The sequence below is a fragment of the Macrotis lagotis genome, chromosome 5, assembly GCF_037893015.1.
Source record: "Macrotis lagotis isolate mMagLag1 chromosome 5, bilby.v1.9.chrom.fasta, whole genome shotgun sequence".
Lineage (NCBI taxonomy): Eukaryota > Metazoa > Chordata > Mammalia > Peramelemorphia > Peramelidae > Macrotis > Macrotis lagotis.
Genome location: NC_133662.1, coordinates 6,723,516 through 6,740,237, shown reverse-complemented (window position 1 = coordinate 6,740,237; position 16,722 = coordinate 6,723,516). Strand labels below are relative to the sequence as shown.

Here is a 16,722-nt window from a genome sequence, read left to right as displayed (position 1 = left end):
CAGCCACTTCCAATATCTGTCTGAGTACAAATCAAAGGTTTCTTTATGACCAATAAAAGAAGATACACTCAAACTCACTCAAACTGAAATTTCCACTGACTTCCACTTCTTTCAACTGAATTTTGGTGGTTTTAAGAGGGAAACAGGTAAGGTAGAGTCTACTTGGACCTTAGCATCACACCCTTTACTTTGTTGTTGTGATAATCATTCTCCATAGTATACTATTATTACAACCAAGCTTAGTCAACTTTTTAAGGTGCAAAAAATTGCTGGAATGGATGGGAGTGGGGAAATAAATCCTTTAATGCAAACAAACAAAAAAAGATTACAAATGTAGCATTTTACAGTCTTAGGTTGAACCATGATTAAAGATATTAAGTGAATGAATCAAGAGACCTTAAGGACCACTCATTCTGAGCTCTCCCCATCCTCCTGTTAGGTATGAGAAGGCTCAGGTAAGTGACAAAGCTCAAAATATTGGCTATCTTAAACTCTAGAGCCAGTGCCACTCTTTAGGGTCTCTTAGATGTCTGGCTTGTGATGGATCCCAGGGGAAAATCTTCAAGGCCAAGTTGTAGCTTCAGTTTCTGAAGTCCTCCAAATCTCAATGCCCTAGTTTCCCCTATATTCTACACCTTGGAGAGCTTTCTCCCTTCCCTAAACCCTCTGTATCCTGAGGAAAACTCCATACTGTTATGGTTTTCAAATATACTGACTTTCTTTTTCTACCTGCTACTTGGCTCAAAAATGACCCTCTTTCTCAAAAGAAGAGAGGCTTCCCAGAGGACCCCTTGGACAGAAGGCTTTTGATAAAAAACCTCTAAGATGAGTTTAAACAAAAAGAGATAATTTCTCAGTGCTACCACTAAATAGAGAAAGTCCAACTCTCTGTAGGCCTAGAGATAAGAAGGAAGATAGAAGACTCTGAAAAGGAATGAGAACATATGTCTTAGAAGATTGAGGATCAAGATCAGAACTCCAGAGTGCATACTTCATTTATTTATTTATTTATTTTTATATTTTGTGCAAATGTTGTTTTTTTATTACATTATTAAAATATTGTTTAAGAAGTGAGCATAATACCCCCTCCCCTCCAAAAAAATATAGACCCTCATGAGAAATAAAAGTAAAGGAAAGAGAAAAAAATGGGCTACAGTCTGTGTTCCTAACACCATCAGCTCTGTCTGTGGTGGATCATATTCTTTATAAGTCACATCACAAAAGGCTACTTCCTTATTTTTTCACAGTTGCTGATTGCAACTCCCTCCATTCATACTTCACCTACTACCATATACTATATTTTCTCTCTCCTTTCACTCTGTCCCGTCGTCTAAAATGTGCTGTAGGGTAGCTGAGTGGGGCAGCCTTGATCACCAGCCCTGGGGCCAAGAGGCCCGCATACCACCCCTAAGGCCCAGCAACCAGCCCGACTTGTGGTCCGGGGACAGATCATCCAATTCCAGCCCCTGGCAAGAAGTAAAAAAGAAAATGTGTTATATCTGACCACTTCTTCTCACCATGATCCACCCTCTCCTCCATCACTCACATCTCCACCTTCCCCCCTGTCCCCCTTCTCTCCTTTTTACTACTCTAGATGTCTATACTCCATTGAGTGTATATGATAGTTTCTCTTTCCAAGCCACCTCTGTATGAGAATGAAGGTTCCCTCATTTCCCCTCGCCTTCTCCCCTTCTATATCATTGCAATAGCTCTATTACAATGAAAAATATCTTTATCATTACGAACTATCTTAGCTTATTCCACCTCTCCTTTCTCTTACTCCCATTACATTTCCCTTTTAGCCATTGATTCCATTTTTACAATATATCATAATCTTTAAATTCAGCTCTCTCCTGTTCATCTATAAAAGGTCCTTCTACCTGCTCTATTAAATGAGAAGTTTATTTATATAAATATTATCACTATCATTTTTTCTATGCAGGAATAGAAATCATCATTAAGTTGCTCATATATTTTACCCTTCTCCTCCACTCTCTATGCTTCACCTGAGTCCTATAATTTGAAGGTCAAACTTTCTGTTCAGTATTATTGGGACACCCTCCCACACACACACAGGGATCTCAGTGTGTGAAGCTCTGACTTTCCCTCCTGTCTGTGAATGACCACAAAGTGCACCCCTCTGCCATGGGGGCTGAGGTGGGGGGCTGCTAGTTCTATAGGGGGCCTAGACTGCAATCAGGATCTGAATGTAGGTCAGAAACCCCAGAGTCATCTGTTCCAGGCACAAGAGGACAGACCCTTCTGAAGTCTCTCTCCACTCCCCTACCTTCGGTGGGCTGAGCACTCAGTTGCCTGGAGGCTCCTTGCTTACCGGCTCCACTCCTGCTTACTGGCATCCACGCCTGCTTCCATTTCGTGGATCTGGGCTGCCCTGTGGGCCACTGCTGCTTGAGCTGACCTTGCTGACATCCCACAATTGCCCCGAGGGCCTGGCCTTTTGTGTGCTTGCTCTGGCAGAGATCCCCTCCGTTGATCCTCCAATTTGTGCTCAGTGCTCCCCAGGGTGTAGGTCAGGAAACTACCCCCCATTGCTGTGAGCCATGGCTCCCAGGCACCCTGGGGTTGCCTCCAGGAAGCTAAAGTTTCTTCACTCTGGCAGGTCACCCCTCTAACCCCGTGGAGTGGAGCCTTTCCACTATTTTCCAGATTACCTTGGTCTGGAGAATTGTCTCACTGGATCTTTTTGTGGATTCTGTCTCTTGAAAATTCAGTTTAGAGCCATAGTTTTAAGATTTTTGAAATATTATGGATGAGAAACACCTAGGAGAAGCTCTTCTCCTGTCACCATCTTGGCTTTGCCCCACAGAGTGCATACTTAACAGAAATCCTAATACCTCCTGATTTCTGCCCCCATTCTTTCCTCATCTCACAGCCCTCCTTATAGTCATATATCCACTCAATCATAGCAGAGTTCTTTTTGAAGCATTTGTTTTATTTTAGAAGGCTGAACACAGAAAATGCTTCAAAGTTAGAAAATCAATGGAAAATTTGAATTGTGCCTTCTAGTCTGTTTTGTCTCAGTTGGGCTCCAGTTGCTGCCCTTTCTTTTCCTGGTAAATCCTGGGGTATCAGCTGGCTCAGCTACCTGAGTCTTCCCAGTGGGGTCAATCCTGCAAGTTTCCAAGGTCACCCCGGGTCTCCAGGTACTTATGGAACAGGTTACTGACATCAGAACTCTCCACCTTCACCCATCCATCCTCCTTCATGTGGTACACTGTGGGAAAAATGTAAAAGAAATAGAATTCTTTACCACTGCTCTTATTCCCTTTAATTTCCAAATCCCTTATCTCACTACCCTTAAATTAGAAGTATGAGTGCCTACTTTTCCACTTGGGTTTCTATTCAGTATATTCAGTAACCTGGATATCTCTTACCTAACCCCCACTGCCATCCTGGCAGATAACCCATCTCCCATTTCCTCTCTATTCTCCTAATCCCTAACTCAAAGGGGACCAGAAAAGGGAATTGGAGTTAGTCTCTTACTATTGACAAAACCCCCAGAGTAGCAATCCCGGTGGTGTAGCCTGGACAATGGCCCGTCCGGCCAAGGTCATAAGCTTCCTCAGGGCTGAGGTCAGACCTGTAGCCACTGTCCAGAACTCCATAGGCATAACTATTTACCACTGCCTGTGGAAAACATAGTCCCCTGAGAGTCTTGTGCCATTTTCATCCACATAGTACAGTCCAGGGCCCTGAAGGAAAAAAATATAAAGTCAGACTTAGAAGCAGACAGCAAAGAATTCAGGAGAAGTCATAAAATGAGTCTAAAACCAGGAAATGATCATAGAACCTGGGGGATTCTTGTAGAAGTTTTCAACAGAAGCAAAGGGACTCTTTGAAAAGGAGTTTCTAGAATCAGTTGGCAATAGGAGAAAAAGAGAATGGACCTGGTATCAGAAAACCTGGATTTAAATCCCAGATGTCACTTACTAGCCACATAGGAGCAGTCACTTAAACTCTCTGATTCTTGTTTTTACTTATCTGAAATATAGGCTAAAATTTGCTCAAGCAAGAACATTTCTGTGAGAAAAGGGCCTTCTGAATCATATAGTTTCTGCTTCAACAGCATCTGCGTTTGGGAGCAGGAGAATAGGAGAGTTTCCTTCAAATAATACAACTAACATGGACTATTCTAACATATCTGATGAAATAGGAATAACTGGAAGAATGAAACTCAGGCAGTACACACTTGTAGTACAGTGGAAAAAGAAACACACCTTTTTGTCCCAACCACAGATCATACTGCCCTTATGGGACAGCCCCATGCCTCGATACTGGCACATCATGTTGGGACAGTATCTTGGAAGCAGCAGACACAGAGATGCGCTCCCCATTCCTAAGGGCGGTATATACCTGAGGAGGAAGGGGGTCATTGGAGATGATATTTTTAATCAAGTCAATAAGCAATTTGTTATATTGCCTACCATATGCCAAGCACATGGAAGAAGGAAAATGGGGAGAAGGAGAAAAACACAGGCCAGAATGGTCTATTTCAGAAGTGAGAGCTCAGAGACAGTGAGGAGTTTTGCCTAAAAGGGGGAAATTGGAAGTTAGATTTTGAAGGATCTAAGGCTTCAAACCATAGCAGCTGAAGCATGAAGTATTTTCAAAAGGGACCCTGAAACTCCCAAAACATTTAAACTTTATCTTAAAAAGTTTCTGTGTTAGAAAAGAGACTAAAAAATTAACAAATTATATACAATCAACTTTTTACAGTTTTTTAAAGGTCCATGTAGTTTTGCATTTCTCCCCTTTACAGATTTTTTTCTAAATCTGTGCAGATGTGTTGTGGGATTCCCCATACAAGACAATAAGCAGGATAGAGACTTAATTCAAGGTTTCCTCAATTTTGTAACCAAAACAATCAGTTAGCATTACTTTTCCATTATACTTTTCCTTCAGTCCTCCAAGGAAGGCACTGTGGATCATATAAAGAGAATGAAAATGAATCGTCATTTAGAAAATTTTTAAAGAATGTTTAGAAGTCACTCACCTAGTACTGAACCTAACCGTACATCTCTCCTAATCTCAGCCACTTCCAATATCTGTCTGAGTACAAATCAAAGGTTTCTTTATGACCAATAAAAGAAGATACACTCAAACTCACTCAAACTGAAATTTCCACTGACTTCCACTTCTTTCAACTGAATTTTGGTGGTTTAAGAGGGAAACAGGTAAGGTAGAGTCTACTTGGACCTTAGCATCACACCCTTTACTTTGTGTTGTGATAATCATTCTCCATAGTATACTATTATTACAACCAAGCTTAGTCAACTTTTTTAAGGTGCAAAAATTGCTGGAATGGATGGGAGTGGGGAAATAAATCCTTTAATGCAAACAAACAAAAAAAGATTACAAATGTAGCATTTTACAGTCTTAGGTTGAACCATGATTAAAGATATTAAGTGAATGAATCAAGAGACCTTAAGGACCACTCATTCTGAGCTCTCCCATCCTCCTGTTAGGTATGAGAAGGCTCAGGTAAGTGACAAAGCTCAAAATATTGGCTATCTTAACTCTAGAGCCAGTGCCACTCTTTAGGGTCTCTTAGATGTCTGGCTTGTGATGGATCCCAGGGAAAATCTTCAAGGCCAAGTTGTAGCTTCAGTTTCTGAAGTCCTCCAAATCTCAATGCCCTAGTTCCCCTATATTCTACACCTTGGAGAGCTTTCTCCCTTCCCTAACCCTCTGTTCCTGAGGAAAATTCCATACTGTTATGTTTTCAAATATCTGACTTTCTTTTCTACCTGCTACTTGGCTCAAAATGACCCTCTTTCTCAAAAGAAGAGAGGCTTCCCAGAGGACCCCTTGGACAGAAGGCTTTTGATAAAAACCTCTAAGATGAGTTTAACAAAAAGAGATATTTCTCAGTGCTACCACTAAATAGAGAAAGTCCAACTCTCTGTAGGCCTAGAGATAAGAAGGAAGATAGAAGACTCTGAAAAGGAATGAGAACATATGTCTTAGAAGATTGAGGATCAAGATCAGAACTCCAGAGTGCATACTTCATTTATTTATTTATTTATTTTTATTTTTGTGCAAATGTTGTTTTTTATACATTATTAAAATATTGTTTAAGAGTGAGCATAATACCCCCTCCCCTCCAAAAAAATATAGACCCTCATGAGAAATAAAGTAAAGGAAAGAGAAAAAAATGGGCTACAGTCTGTGTTCCAACACCATCAGCTCTGTCTGTGGTGGATCATATTCTTTATAAGTCCATCACAAAAGCTACTTCCTTATTTTTTCACAGTTGCTGATTGCAACTCCCTCCATTCATACTTCCCTACTACCATATACTATATTTTCTCTCTCCTTTCACTCTGTCCCTCGTCTAAAATGTGCTGTAGGGTAGCTGAGTGGGGCAGCCTTGATCACCAGCCCTGGGGCCAAGAGGCCCGCATACCACCCCTAAGGCCCAGCAACCAGCCCGACTTGTGGTCCGGGACAGATCATCCAATTCCAGCCCCTGGCAAGAAGTAAAAAAGAAAATGTGTTATATCTGACCACTCTTCCCCATGATCCACCCTCTCCTCCATCACTCACATCTCCACCTTCCCCCTGTCCCCCTTCTCTCCTTTTTACTCTAGATGTCTATACTCCATTGAGTGTATATGATGTTTTCTTTCCAAGCCACCTCTGATGAGAATGAAGGTTCCCTCATTTCCCCTCGCCTTCTCCCCTTCTATATCATTGCAATAGCTCATTACAATGAAAAATATCTTATCATACGAACTATCTTAGCTTATTCCACCTCTCCTTTCTCTTACTCCCATTACATTTCCCTTTTAGCCATTGATTCCATTTTTACAATATATCATATCTTTAAATTCAGCTCTCTCCTGTTCATCTATAAAAGGTCCTTCTACCTGCTCTATTAAATGAGAAGTTTTATATAAATATTATCACTATCATTTTTCTATGAGATATGATTCATCTCTTTACTCTTGCCAGGTCCCACACACACACAGGGATCTCAGTGTGTGAAGCTCTGACTTCCCTCCTGTCTGTGAATGACCACAAGTGCACCCCTCTGCCATGGGGCTGAGGTGGGGGGCTGCTGTTCTATAGGGGGCCTAGACTGCAATCAGGATCTGAATGTGGTCAGAACCCCAGAGTCTTGTTCCAGAGATATGATTCATCTCTTTACTCTTGCCAGGTCTTGCATCTCTGTTTAGAGATGTCCTCTAAGATAAAGGAGTCCTATGTGGGAGGAAATAGGGTTCCTCCTTGACCTTTGCTTTTTATGACTGAAGTCACAGGGCATATTTCCCAGTAGAGTGGTGGCTGTCAGTAAATTAAGTCCTTTCCAGGTTCCCCAAAAATGTCTAAAAAGAGGCCCATGAATCAACCAGAGGCTTCAAATAGCTCTTTCATAAGTTCAGATGCTAAGAATGACATGTAAAACAATGGAAATCAGTTCAGTGCGAAGTTTAATTGGCAAATGAAGAAGAGTGATGATGACAAAAAGGGGAAGGGACCCCAATTTCCAGCCTGGACATACACAAATATAATCACTCACATAAGAGCAGCACTGCAATGGGAAGCACAAAGACATGGGTTTATTTATGAGGAAGGGTGTGCTCCAATGGGAAGGTATGTTCCAGGGGAGAATGTGCTCCAAATGCCCTGTTTTACATAAAATTGAAGCATTCAAATTGGACTTTACATAAAGAATTCTGAAAGAAATCCACCTTCCAAAAAACCACCAATATTAACTTCATTGAATTGTACTGTGTGCACTCTCTCTCCACTATTGCCCCCAGGCTTGACTCAGCTTCACAGTCTCCAACTTCTCACCTTCAACAAAAATAATCCTCTTTTTTTTAAGGTTTTTTTTGCAAGGCAAATGGGGTTAAGTGGCTTTCCCAAGGCCACGCAGCTAAGTAATTATTAAGTGTCTGAGACCAGATTTCAACCCAGGTACTCCTTACTCCAGGGCCAGTGCTAGCTGCCCCCAAAAATATTCCTCTTAAAAAAAACTAAACTAAAACAAAACAAAAACAAACCTCCAAGTGAAAATAGAATTGCAGAAACCAAGGTGCAGAAAAAGGAAACCTTGTAATAGGTGTTTCATAATCCTTCAACTGCTAGTGCCCTTCCTCTGCATTTCATAGTTATTCAATTTATCTTTTCGATGTTAGTATATGTCTTTGCCTCTCTCCACTTTCCACTAGATACAGTGGAGAAACTTTTTTCTGCCAAGTCATTTGGATATTTCTAACATCATTCACCTACTATTATTTGGTCAAACATTTAATTAATTCACCCCAAAAAAGCTCCTAGATTTATTGAATTTTGAGTTCCACCTGTGGTTGTCATAACAGCACCAGACTACTTGGCCTTATGCAGGTCAGTCTTGCCTGTGAGTTCTTTATGAATAGGGATTATTAGGGGAGAGAGCTTCTAAGTCCCACATCAATGTTATCTTGGCTACAATAAGATTCCAACCAGATCTGCCTTTTCTAGGACTTTATCCTCTTCATCAAGGTCTCAGTCAAGGGACATTAATTTTATTATCATTTTTATTGATTTTTTTCACCTTTAGACATTTTGCATCCCTTCTCACTAGATTAAAGAATCAATTATAACAAACGAGAGCAATCTGACAAAAATCTTGGCATGTATAGGATTCTGTTTTAGTAGTCTCATCTCTGGTCTGAGGGAAGTGATACTCTTTATGATCTGTTGCCTAGGTCTTTCACTGATTTCTCAACTAGACCAAAGATTTAGTGCCTTGAAAATCATCTGTTAAAGTGGAAAGAGAACTGAATTCAGAGTCCAAAAGAACTGATTTTTCAAATCATGACTGCTACTTACTGCTTATGTGACCTTGACCAAATTACTTAACCTCTCTGGGTTCTTCATGAGGAAATCTTTAAGATCTCTTCAAAATGTATATTCTGCTCCCCTAGTTCATAATTTTACAGATGAAGGGCCTACTTTATAAATGGAACCTGGTGCCTTGACCAGTGACAGAGTATGTTTGGACCTCTCTGGCTCTACATTCAGTGAAAGTCCTTTCCAGGTCCCCAAGATACCATTCCAAGAACCAACCTTGCAAGTTGGAATTGATCAGTTTGTTTTCTTCTGTGGAGCATTCTCCATCACCTACCCCTGCCCTGCTACACACACACACACACACACACACACACACACACACACACACACACACACACACACATACACACAGACTCTTAAAGGAAAAAAATCAGAATAGGAAGAATCATTTCCCAAAATTTGTTAATGAGGAAGGGAGAGCTCCTAAGAGAGTCATAAGGGAAAATGTGATCAGTTTTCTCTAGAAAATTTGCCAATTAATAGTAAATTCCCTGGAGACTGGGTCTAGGGAGGTGGGATTGGGGAGGAGCATAGGATGAGCATAAGCATCTCACTTAACAGCGAAGAGCAACTGTCTCTGTGCAGTTCCAGCTCCTCTAGCCTGAGCTCCCATTGTACTTTTCCCCCCTTTCCCTTCTAGTCCAGGATTCCAGCACTTTCACTTTCACTCTGACCAACCTAACAGCTTCCTTCAATCCCCTCAGACCTCAGCCATGCCAATAGCAGGATTCCGGGTGGGCCACTGATAACTGAGTTATCTCTCCTTAACTGCCATGTGGAGGCACCCCATACAAGACAATAAGCAGGATAGAGACTTAATTCAAGGTTTCCTCAATTTTGTAACCAAAACAATCAGTTAGCATTACTTTTCCATTATACTTTTCCTTCAGTCCTCCAAGGAAGGCACTGTGGATCATATAAAGAGAATGAAAATGAATCGTCATTTAGAAAATTTTTAAAGAATGTTTAGAAGTCACTCACCTAGTACTGAACCTAACCGTACATCTCTCCTAATCTCAGCCACTTCCAATATCTGTCTGAGTACAAATCAAAGGTTTCTTTATGACCAATAAAAGAAGATACACTCAAACTCACTCAAACTGAAATTTCCACTGACTTCCACTTCTTTCAACTGAATTTTGGTGGTTTAAGAGGGAAACAGGTAAGGTAGAGTCTACTTGGACCTTAGCATCACACCCTTTACTTTGTGTTGTGATAATCATTCTCCATAGTATACTATTATTACAACCAAGCTTAGTCAACTTTTTAAGGTGCAAAAATTGCTGGAATGGATGGGAGTGGGGAAATAAATCCTTTAATGCAAACAAACAAAAAAAGATTACAAATGTAGCATTTTACAGTCTTAGGTTGAACCATGATTAAAGATATTAAGTGAATGAATCAAGAGACCTTAAGGACCACTCATTCTGAGCTCTCCCATCCTCCTGTTAGGTATGAGAAGGCTCAGGTAAGTGACAAAGCTCAAAATATTGGCTATCTTAACTCTAGAGCCAGTGCCACTCTTTAGGGTCTCTTAGATGTCTGGCTTGTGATGGATCCCAGGGAAAATCTTCAAGGCCAAGTTGTAGCTTCAGTTTCTGAAGTCCTCCAAATCTCAATGCCCTAGTTCCCCTATATTCTACACCTTGGAGAGCTTTCTCCCTTCCCTAACCCTCTGTTCCTGAGGAAAACTCCATACTGTTATGTTTTCAAATATCTGACTTTCTTTTCTACCTGCTACTTGGCTCAAAATGACCCTCTTTCTCAAAAGAAGAGAGGCTTCCCAGAGGACCCCTTGGACAGAAGGCTTTTGATAAAAACCTCTAAGATGAGTTTAACAAAAAGAGATATTTCTCAGTGCTACCACTAAATAGAGAAAGTCCAACTCTCTGTAGGCCTAGAGATAAGAAGGAAGATAGAAGACTCTGAAAAGGAATGAGAACATATGTCTTAGAAGATTGAGGATCAAGATCAGAACTCCAGAGTGCATACTTCATTTATTTATTTATTTATTTTTATTTTTGTGCAAATGTTGTTTTTTATACATTATTAAAATATTGTTTAAGAGTGAGCATAATACCCCCTCCCCTCCAAAAAAATATAGACCCTCATGAGAAATAAAGTAAAGGAAAGAGAAAAAAATGGGCTACAGTCTGTGTTCCAACACCATCAGCTCTGTCTGTGGTGGATCATATTCTTTATAAGTCCATCACAAAAGCTACTTCCTTATTTTTTCACAGTTGCTGATTGCAACTCCCTCCATTCATACTTCCCTACTACCATATACTATATTTTCTCTCTCCTTTCACTCTGTCCCTCGTCTAAAATGTGCTGTAGGGTAGCTGAGTGGGGCAGCCTTGATCACCAGCCCTGGGGCCAAGAGGCCCGCATACCACCCCTAAGGCCCAGCAACCAGCCCGACTTGTGGTCCGGGACAGATCATCCAATTCCAGCCCCTGGCAAGAAGTAAAAAAGAAAATGTGTTATATCTGACCACTCTTCCCCATGATCCACCCTCTCCTCCATCACTCACATCTCCACCTTCCCCCGTCCCCCTTCTCTCCTTTTTACTCTAGATGTCTATACTCCATTGAGTGTATATGATGTTTCCTTTCCAAGCCACCTCTGATGAGAATGAAGGTTCCCTCATTTCCCCTCGCCTTCTCCCCTTCTATATCATTGCAATAGCTCATTACAATGAAAAATATCTTATCATACGAACTATCTTAGCTTATTCCACCTCTCCTTTCTCTTACTCCCATTACATTTCCCTTTTAGCCATTGATTCCATTTTTACAATATATCATATCTTTAAATTCAGCTCTCTCCTGTTCATCTATAAAAGGTCCTTCTACCTGCTCTATTAAATGAGAAGTTTTATATAAATATTATCACTATCATTTTTCTATGCAGGAATAGAAATCATCATTAAGTTGCTCATATTTTACCCTTCTCCTCCACTCTCTATGCTTCACCTGAGTCCTATATTTGAAGGTCAAACTTTCTGTTCAGTATTATTGGGACACCCTCCCACACACACACAGGGATCTCAGTGTGTGAAGCTCTGACTTCCCTCCTGTCTGTGAATGACCACAAGTGCACCCCTCTGCCATGGGGCTGAGGTGGGGGGCTGCTGTTCTATAGGGGGCCTAGACTGCAATCAGGATCTGAATGTGGTCAGAACCCCAGAGTCTTGTTCCAGGCACAGAGGACAGACCTCTGAAGTCTCTCTCCACTCCCCTACCTTCGGTGGGCTGAGCACTCAGTTGCCTGGAGGCTCCTGCTTACCGGCTCCACTCCTGCTTACTGGCTCCACGCCTGCTTCCATTTCGTGGATCTGGGCTGCCCTGTGGCCACTGCTGCTGAGCTGACCTTGCTGACTCCCACAATTGCCCCGAGGGCCTGGCCTTTGTGTGCTTGCTCTGGCAGAGATCCCCTCCATTGATCCTCCAATTTGTGCTCAGTGCTCCCCAGGGTGTAGGTCAGGAAACTACCCCCATTGCTGTGAGCCATGGCTCCCAGGCACCCTGGGGTTGCCTCCAGGAAGCTAAAGTTTCTTCACTCTGGCAGGTCGCCCCTCTAACCCCGTGGAGTGGAGCCTTTCCACTATTTTCCAGATTACCTTGGTCTGGAGAATTGTCTCACTGGATCTTTTTGTGGATTCTGTCTCTTGAAAATTCAGTTAGAGCCATAGTTTTAAGATTTTTGAAATATTATGGAGAGAACACCTAGGAGAAGCTCTTCTCCTGTCACCATCTTGGCTTTGCCCCACAGAGTGCATACTTAACAGAAATCCTAATACCTCCTGATTTCTGCCCCCCATTCTTTCCTCATCTCACAGCCCTCCTTATAGTCATATATCCACTCAATCATAGCAGAGTTCTTTTTGAAGCATTTGTTTTATTTTAGAAGGCTGAACACAGAAAATGCTTCAAAGTTAGAAAATCAATGGAAAATTGAATTGTGCCTTCTAGTCTGTTTTGTCTCAGTTGGGCTCCAGTTGCTGCCCTTTCTTTTCCTGGTAAATCCTGGGTATCAGCTGGCTCAGCTACCTGAGTCTTCCCAGTGGGGTCAATCCTGCAAGTTTCCAAGGTCACCCCGGGTCTCCAGGTACTTATGGAACAGGTTACTGACATCAGAACTCTCCACCTTCACCCATCCATCCTCCTTCATGTGGTACACTGTGGGAAAATGTAAAAGAAATAGAATTCTTTACCACTGCTCTTATTCCCTTTAATTTCCAAATCCCTTATCTCACTACCCTTAAATTAGAAGTATGAGTGCCTACTTTTCCACTTGGGTTTCTATTCAGTATATTCAGTAACCTGGATATCTCTTAGCTAACCCCCACTGCCATCCTGGCAATACCCATCTCCCATTTCCTCCTATTCTCCTAATCCCTACTCAAAGGGGACCAGAAAAGGGAATTGGAGTTAGTCTCTTACTATTGACAAAACCCCCAGAGTAGCAATCCCGGTGGGTAGCCTGGACAATGGCCCGCCGGCCAAGGTCATAAGCTTCCTCAGGGCTGAGGTCAGACCTGTAGCCACTGTCCAGAACTCCATAGGCATAACTATTTCCACTGCCTGTGGAAAACATAGTCCCTGAGAGTCTTGTGCCATTTTCATCCACATAGTACAGTCCAGGGCCCTGAAGGAAAAAAATAAAGTCAGACTTAGAAGCAGACAGCAAAGAATTCAGGAGAAGTCATAAAATGAGTCTAAAACCAGGCAATGATCATAGAACCTGGGGGATTCTTGTAGAAGTTTCAACAGAAGCAAGGGATCTTGAAAGGAGTTCTAGAATCAGTTGGCATAGGAGAAAGAGAATGGACCTGGTATCAGAAAACCTGGATTTAAATCCCGGATGTCACTTACTAGCCACATAGGAGCAGTCACTTAAACTCTCTGATTCTTGTTTTACTTATCTGAAATATAGGCTAATAATGCTCAAAAGACATTTCTGTGAGAAAAGGGCCTTCTGAATCATATAGTTCTGCTTCAACAGCATCTGCTTTGGGAGCAGGAGAATAGGAGAGTTTCCTTCAAATAATACAACTAACATGGACTATCTAACATATCTGATGAAATGGAATAACTGGAAGAATGAAACTCAGGCAGTACACACTTGTAGTACAGTGAAAAGAACACACCTTTTTGTCCCAACCACAGATCATACTGCCCATGGACAGCCCCATGCCTCGATACTGGCACATCATGTTGGACAGTAACTTGGAAGCAGCAGACACAGAGATGCGCTCCCCATTCCTAAGGCGGTATAACCTGAGGAGGAAGGGGTCATTGGAGATGATTTTTAATCAAGTCAATAAGCAATTGTTAATTGCCTACCATATGCCAAGCACATGGAAGAAGGAAATGGGGAGAAGGAGAAAAAACAGGCCAGAATGGTCTATTTCAGAAGGAGAGCTCAGAGACAGTGAGGAGTTTGCCTAAAAGGGGGAAATTGGAAGTTAGATTTTGAAGGATCTAAGGCTTCAAACCATAGCAGCTGAAGATGAAGTATTTTCAAAAGGGACCCTGAAACTCCCAAACCATTTAAACTTTATTTAAAAAGTTTCTGTGTTAGAAAAGACTAAAAAATTAACAATTATATACAATCAACTTTTTACAGTTTTTAAAGGTCCATGTAGTTTGCATTTCTCCCCTTTACAGATTTTTTCTAATCTGTGCAATGTGTTGTGGGATTGGGAAAACTAGTGTCCTCTGAAAAAATAAGGTTTGTGATGCAGAGGTTTCTTGTGGACACAATGCAGGATGAGGAACAATTAAGAAAAGTCGAGGAATTCCATCTTGGCAGGAGTGGAAAGCAAAGAATCAAGAAGCTTAGCATGAGGATTCCTGAGCATTCCAGAGGTTTAGTGGCTCCCTTACCTGCACTCCTTGGCCAACAGACGTTCCCAGTATTGACAGTCAGCTGCACAGCCTGACATGGTGCCCAGGAGGTAAGGATTAATCTCAATTACTTTGTTCACATGTAGAGTGCCTGTGAGAGCGATGAAACACTGGTTTAAATAGAAAGCAAAAAGCCTGACCCAAAGTCTGACTCAGTCCCAAATTTTCTCCCCTCCCCCAGTCCCAATCAAAGTTGTAGTTTGAAAATTCCTCCTTTGGGGGAGGTATCCAAACTCCAAACCCCAACAAGTCAAACTCACTAATATAATTCCCAGCTGAAGCCCGAGAATCTACTGCCACAATCACACCGTGTTGAAACTTGAAGGCTAACGTGGTGGTACCATGGGCCATCTCAATTCGGACTTGACGGGAAGCATCTGCCGCTAGGGAACGAAGGAACTCAGGAGGCTGAGGGGGAGGAGCGTAGAAGGAGGAATGAGAAAGAAACAGCAAAAAGAGAGCCAGTGAAATTCTCAGTATTTAGTGGACCAGGTAAAGGGATTTGAACATGTGAGAAAAAAAAAGAGGAAAATAGAAATTCGCCCATCAGGACAAAAGAAGTGGAAGGATTGAATAATGGGAGGGCAGGAAGGTTTCAAAGGGGACAAAAACAACCCATGTAAATAACAGGTTGGGGACTGACCCAAGGGAACAAGGATAAGACAAGTCCTTCACCTTCCACAAGAACACCTGTCCCCTGCAGGCTGGGAGGAAATAGAAAGGAGAGAATTGCCAACAACTCACTCTGAACTTGGAAAGAATCCCTTCTCCCTACTCCCAATCTTTGAGTCAATCTCGCATTTCAGTGATTTATTTTCCACATGGCCGTTGACATCTGTGATATTTGGGGGCGGAAAGGTTGCCTATCTAGCCTTAGCCACCTTCACCCCTTTATGCATATCAACTTTTAACTCATTGGTCCCTTTCCAGTCTGGCGCTAACTAACCTGCAACCCTCGTGGGACTGCCAGTTCCGGAGTCCTCAGAGAGAAGCTGTAGTGCCCGGGATCTCGGCGGTGCCCACTCTTGCCATGAGAAACCTGACGCCCCCAGGGAGCCCCGCACACTTCGATTAGCGCCATGATTGAGCTTCACTCTTCACGCTCCTTCCCTTCTCAGCCTCTTGTAAGTGAAAGCGAAAGCCTGGTACGGGGAGGGGGGCGGGAGTCAGAGCCTTCCTTCCCCAGCCATCTACCTCCCCTCCTCCCAGCACTTCCCCTGCCCACCCCCATCCCCTCACTGCACAAATGCCTCCCGGCCTGGGAGAACCAGTGCTACCACAGCATCGTAGAGGGGCATCTCTGAGGCCTCACAAGGGGGAGAAAGCGTAGACGGTTTAAAGATGGGTTGTCAAAAGGGTAATGCGTGGACCACATGTAAGGCTCTGGATTTCAGGGAGAGCATCTTTCTATCGAGGGATATCTGAGCGTTGGGCAGCATCAGAGAAGCTGGAACCTGCGGGGGTGGGGCGGGCTCGGGTCCGATGAACTGTTCTGTGCTAGGGGAGTCGCAGAGATGGGAATGAGCATTGAGTGAATGAAACATCCTCTACACGGACTGACTAGGAATCCGGAGTGCGGCAGTGCTGTGGGGAGCGGGAGAAATGAGTCCAGGGAGACCTTACTCAGTCTGGCCTCTCCACTTCCCCGCCCCCTTAACCCCCGGCTTCTTTGGCAGTGTCCAGTCAGACTTGGGGAGATACAAGAGCATACTAGAGGGAAGAAACGCCCTCCCGGTCCATCTGTTTTCTTAACTCAACTCGCTGCAACTCATGAGCAGTTGTCTCTCCTTTCCGGATCCTACACACCCACGGTTAGCTCCTTCTAACACCCTAAATCCAGCCCCTTGCCGCAACCTGTGAGAGCCGAATCTACCCTACAACTAAATACGTCACTAAACAGAGTTCTTTCTGATTGCACTAGATTCTCGGCACTCTTGTACTAGAGAGC

General features: G+C 42.7%; 1 protein-coding gene, 1 long non-coding RNA gene and 1 pseudogene across 2 annotated transcripts in view; 1 reads left to right on the top strand and 2 right to left on the bottom strand.

Moving 5' to 3' along the window:
* Positions 1-3,096: 3,096 nt before the first annotated feature.
* Positions 3,097-12,304, bottom strand: LOC141488365 (proteasome subunit beta type-8-like; annotated as a pseudogene).
* Positions 11,472-15,862, bottom strand: LOC141523426 (proteasome subunit beta type-8-like). Its single transcript, XM_074236608.1, has 6 exons — positions 15,721-15,862; positions 15,035-15,182; positions 14,754-14,865; positions 14,015-14,144; positions 13,308-13,512; positions 11,472-13,043 (listed from the first exon to the last, which is right to left on the bottom strand). The coding sequence occupies exons 1-6, from the start codon at positions 15,853-15,855 to the stop codon at positions 12,934-12,936; spliced, it is 840 nt and encodes a 279-aa protein (XP_074092709.1). The 5' UTR covers positions 15,856-15,862; the 3' UTR covers positions 11,472-12,933.
* LOC141523427 (uncharacterized) overlaps positions 15,240-16,722 on the top strand; it is a 10,043-nt gene continuing 8,560 nt past the window's right edge. Inside the window, exons 1-2 of the long non-coding RNA XR_012478485.1 lie at positions 15,240-15,393; positions 15,705-15,898. This is a non-coding gene — a long non-coding RNA (uncharacterized LOC141523427). The remainder of the gene's footprint in view (positions 15,394-15,704; positions 15,899-16,722) is intronic.